The sequence below is a fragment of the Cajanus cajan genome, chromosome 2, assembly GCF_000230855.2.
Source record: "Cajanus cajan strain Asha chromosome 2, NIPB_CcT2T_4, whole genome shotgun sequence".
In the NCBI taxonomy this organism is placed as follows: domain Eukaryota; kingdom Viridiplantae; phylum Streptophyta; class Magnoliopsida; order Fabales; family Fabaceae; genus Cajanus; species Cajanus cajan.
Genome location: NC_138518.1, coordinates 11,995,265 through 12,000,453, shown reverse-complemented (window position 1 = coordinate 12,000,453; position 5,189 = coordinate 11,995,265). Strand labels below are relative to the sequence as shown.

Below are 5,189 nucleotides of genomic sequence, written 5' to 3'. Positions count from 1 at the left end.
TCTCTTGTGAACATATATAGGTTCTTAGACCGTATTTAATTGACATAATTTATGTGTTAATTTGTCTCTTCGTCACTTAATCGATTGACACAATAAAGATCGTTGAAATATTACGAAAAATATAATTTAGAAAGTTACAAAATTTCGATTGAAATTATTATTTTAACATGAAATTTTATTTAGAATTATAAAAAATTTGCTCTAAGCGAGTGAAGACAAAGGACACTCTTTAACGTATTCATTTGGTTACTTAGAGCGAGAAATATGAGTGTTTTGAGCGACCGGATTTAAAACAAAAGTCTATTATAAGTTATTATAAAATTAGGGTTCTAAGAGATCTAGAATCAATTTAGGTTGTAATACATATTTCTTAGTACGATTTTAGAGAGATAAGAGAGAGTTATGTGAGATCAATACTATAATTACGGATACAAAAATTCATCTGGAGTTGTAATCTTTAGTCATGATCAGTGACTAAATTCTCCATTATTGGGGGATTGAAATAGCTACTTTGAATTATGTAATTTTTTCTCGAGTTTTTTATTCAATAAAGTATTTATTTAGTTAATTGTTTTAGTCTTATACTTAATGTTTATTTTGCTCCGATCAACTACATCATTATTTTATAATTTTTAATTGTAATTGGAAAATTCTTTTTCAAATTATTACCTAATTAAAACATTGATGACATTTATTATCAAATAATTGAGATAAATTTCATCAGTCAAATTTCGATCCTCAACCTACAAGTTTATTAAACAAAAAAGTTATCGAAAAATTAATGTTTTTTATTTATTATAAATAATCTAGAACTTCTCACCTAAGAAATTAAGATTTAAATATAATTTTACAATGTCAAATTAACTGTATACTTGCAATATTGAATGAAAAATATTAAGATTTTACATAAGAATAACTAGTGAATTAATCTCTAACTATTTTTATTATTAATTAAATTTCATTACAATTTACTACTTTATTATTATTCTATTGCATTTAAACAATTATGTCTTAATAATTTTAACTTCTTAGTAATTTGTTTGTTTGATATAAATATTATATTAAATAACTATAAATTTAAAGATTTTTATCCTTTCTATTATAACGTCAATTGATATATTTCTCAATAAGTTAGGTTTGTTATTTGCGAAAGTGGTTTTGGATTTTGATAGGTGGTTCTATAGCGTTAGGATTAAAGTTTCTTTAATTGGTAGATTTTACATAATATGATCTGATGGAAAATAGTTCTTTCTAAATGCTCTTAGCGAAAAAATTTGTAAAAATACGAGTTTGTTTTTTATTTGGTAGCCTTTGAGACTTTTAGAAGAAAAGAAAAAAACCTTATGGTCTCCTCTTCCTTTCATCTCCTTTTTCTGATCCCTCAACTATTTATACTTTTGAATTCTTTAAAAAAAAATTTTAATTAATAATCAAGTCATTTTTGTATATATTTTCTATTGTTCAATAAGTTAAAGTATGAAGTTGATATATATTTTTCTTATAAAAAATAATAATCAATGGTTGAGATTTAACAATGATCCTCTGTATACAATTATTTGTGAAAAAGGTAAATAGTAGCAATTAATTTTTGCAATCTAATAAATCCAAATAACAATAATGAAAAGAAAGAGACGAAAAGACATTTAATAAGCACTAGAAATTTAATATTAAAAATTTAAAGGAAAAAAATGGAACAATGGTTCTGCAAAATACATGTATCAGCAGAACAAGGTTTATTTGAAGGGAAACCAAGTCTAGCATATTTAATGATACATTTAGCTTCCTTAGTTGTTGTTCATCCCAGTTGCATTCTTCACAACTTCAGCAGCCTCTTGCGCTTTAGCCTTCATTTGCTGCCCAGCCTATACACAACAAAATAATTTGTAAATGTTTTTGCATTATTATAAGGGTTTAATGTTAATGTACTCCTAGTTTAAAAACTTTTACCAAAATTCACGGTTAAAATAATTTTTAAAAGTTATTAGGAAAGTTAAAAAAAATTATTATATATAGTGATATCTATGATTATAAAAAATTTATTTTATACTATTAGTATATAACTTGTTTTACAAATAATATATATTATATATAAGAACCTCTTGCAAGGATTCTTGAGCAGATTGGGCAGCATTGGAAGCCTTGTCCATCATGGTGCTAGCCTTTTCCTGAAATATAGCACATAAGAACTTGTTGGAAATTATCAAAATTGAGTACATGAATATTAATTTAGTTGTTAAGTCAAGGATTCCATACTTATATTTTATAATTAAAGATTGTAGTTCAATCTTTTGCTTTTTTACAAGCAGTCGCGACTCAAGATATTAATTTATTCATAAAAAGCCAACCCGAGGAAAAGGAGTAATATTTTTTTTATAAAAAAAAAACTGAGCAAAAGAAGAGACTATAACACAAAAGAAAGGGGTTAAAGACAGACCTCAGCTTGGCCCTTGGCTTGTCCAGCATTATAGCTCATCTTTTCGGAGTCCATATCTTGGTTCTTGTATTAAGCTGTGAGTGAAAAATCAAGTGTTGTTGTTTAGTTTTTCAAATGCACATTTTTATTTTCTCACCAAGTTGTAACTTATATAAATTCTCAATGCATTGCAGCATTCAACACGTGTTGTTTTTCACGTATGTTGATTTGCCATGCAAACTGTGACCATTCACAATTTCCTCCTTTACATGTGTTTTCTAGGGCACATGTCATGCCGTTCTTGATTCTTGGGAAGCGACTCAGTTAATGTTGATCAATGCATGTGGAGGAGATTCATTCATTCAAATTCCCAATCTCCTATCTTATAGCTTGGACGAAGTCTTATCTTATTTTCCTAATAATAGAGAAATTTAATTTCATATTATGGCTGAAATCTTGGGTAGAAAAGTCCACATGTATAGTAAAGTGTGATATATATTTATTTATTAATTCAGTTGTTAAATATTTAAGATCAATGATCTTGCACACAAAGATTTATTTAGTTATATAAATCAGATATTTGAAGTTATATAATCTTATAGTTAATATTTTTTATACTTTTAAAAATATATTATATGTTAAATTAAATTTATTTAATAAAATATCATATAATTTTAATTATATAAAAATTTGTAAACATGAATGCTTGATTACAAATTTTTAATTTAATGATTGCATAAAGTTTGATATTCAAAAGTCATTGAAGAAAATTATATATGCGCACAATTTTATTTAATGCTATTGGTAAATAACAATTAATGCAAGTGATTATGTTTTTTATATTGGTACTTAAATCAGTTGAATGACATAATGCATGAGTTTTTGTCTTTTTGATCTCTTGATCGATTGATACATGGAAGATAATTTGGAAAGGTGATCAAAGCCAACAGGTGGTATGCGTTGTCTCAACCCAAGAATGGAAGTGAGCTTGCCCCACGATGACTTGTTGGGTAGACATGTCCAAGGATGTCCAACATTTAAGGACCTTACAAAATAAATGATATGTAAAGGATTGTCTCTACAACTGATTAACATAGGAACTTGGCAAAGGATATGATAGAGTTATTGTCTTATTCTCGTCGTCAATCTTCTCGCAGTCTTAATAAATCACTGATTTTCTGAGTGAAGGCATTGATGTGTTATTGTAAATCAACCTCTTGCATTTTTATCTCATATAGTTTTTCTTGGCATACAACTTATTTGTTAAGAACTTGAATATATCGCCTCTCTAATTTCTTTAATACCTGATCCCGTAGAGACATTAGGTTCACAACATGATATAACACTTGATAGTGTATAATTAATACATATTTTAATATATTATATTGGGATTATTTGACATTTAGAAATATTTTAAACTGATGAATTGGTTAACATTTATTTTAGTGGATTATTTTGGTTTTAATTATAAATTCTAGCTTTTTTTTTTTTTTTTTTTTTTTTCTTTCTGTCTACTTTGACATGTTGTCTTGTATAGGTTATATCTAAAACTCTCAAACTCAGAATGGGACATTCTTGGTGTCCCTAGAAATCTAAGATAGAGATCCACTACTTCTTTGTTGGGAGTTTCACCTAGTTTGCATGTTTAAGGGTCCAAAAATTTACCTCAATATTATTTCTCTACACTTCACTTTGGGTTTACTTTAAGAACTTATTGTATTAGTAGTCTAACTTTGTTAATTAGTTGGTTAGTGGGTCGAGCCTTGTAAATATTATGATTAGACTCACTATATTAGTTTATTGATAGTTGTTATAAGACTTGTTATATACATTGTTTCTCATTTTTCAGATTTTAGAGTTGTTTCTTCTACAGGTTTCTCTAAATTCTCTTTCTCTCTCTTGGATTTCTCTCTCTACATTTTCTACACAAATTGATTACAACAACTTGATGGAGATGTGTGACTAATCCATTCAATCGATTCGAGATCCCATAAATTGCTGTAAAATTCGAGTTTTTAGTTTAATTTTACTGTACGAATTCTCTTCATTTTCTTCTCTATTCTAGATCTAATTTTTGTTTTCATAATTATGGATTTAGTTTTAATTAGATCTAGAACAAAATTGAGGATTAATTTTGAATCAAGAACTAGATTTAGATCTAGACGTAAAATAACTTAAATCAACCATTCACCATTATTAAATTTCATGGAAATTATGAAATCGCGATTGTGCTTCATGTTTTTATGAAATTCAATAGATCTAAATTTAAATCTATATTTTAATTATATTCGTGTTGATTTAAGATTGATTGAATTTAAATTATAATTTAAACCTTAAAAATTTTACCTTTAAGATTGAAATGTTGAATCAATACATTTTTTGATTAACATTTCTGATTGAAATTTCTATTTCCATTTCTTAATATTAATTTTTCTTTGTTATTCATAAAAATTCATTTCCTAATTGTGTGATAAATTTAGATTTAATTGACTTTATGTCTTCAAGAAGAATGACCTAGGTTGTTCCTTATGTTACAAATTAAAGGAGAAAATCTAGTAATTTTTTTTATAGTGAATCGGTGAGCTATCAAAATGACGTTGTTGCCGGAGACACAAGTCATTGTACCTTGATTATATGATTCCTACTAAATGTTTGTGAAATTGCTTTTGTATATTATATATAACCTTGATTCTAACCATTTTTGTTGAGTTTTGTGTAATATTTGTCCATAAACACTTTTGATAGTTTTTTCTGTGGGTTGAAATTTTTTCCATTG

At 26.6% G+C, this 5,189-nt stretch overlaps 1 protein-coding gene across 1 annotated transcript; it reads right to left on the bottom strand.

Moving 5' to 3' along the window:
• Positions 1–1,642: 1,642 nt before the first annotated feature.
• Positions 1,643–2,591, bottom strand: LOC109814387 (uncharacterized). Its single transcript, XM_020378802.3, has 3 exons — positions 2,435–2,591; positions 2,097–2,165; positions 1,643–1,862 (listed from the first exon to the last, which is right to left on the bottom strand). Exons 1-3 carry the CDS (start codon positions 2,486–2,488, stop codon positions 1,785–1,787), a joined length of 201 nt encoding a protein of 66 aa, XP_020234391.1. The 5' UTR covers positions 2,489–2,591; the 3' UTR covers positions 1,643–1,784.
• Positions 2,592–5,189: the final 2,598 nt, after the last annotated feature.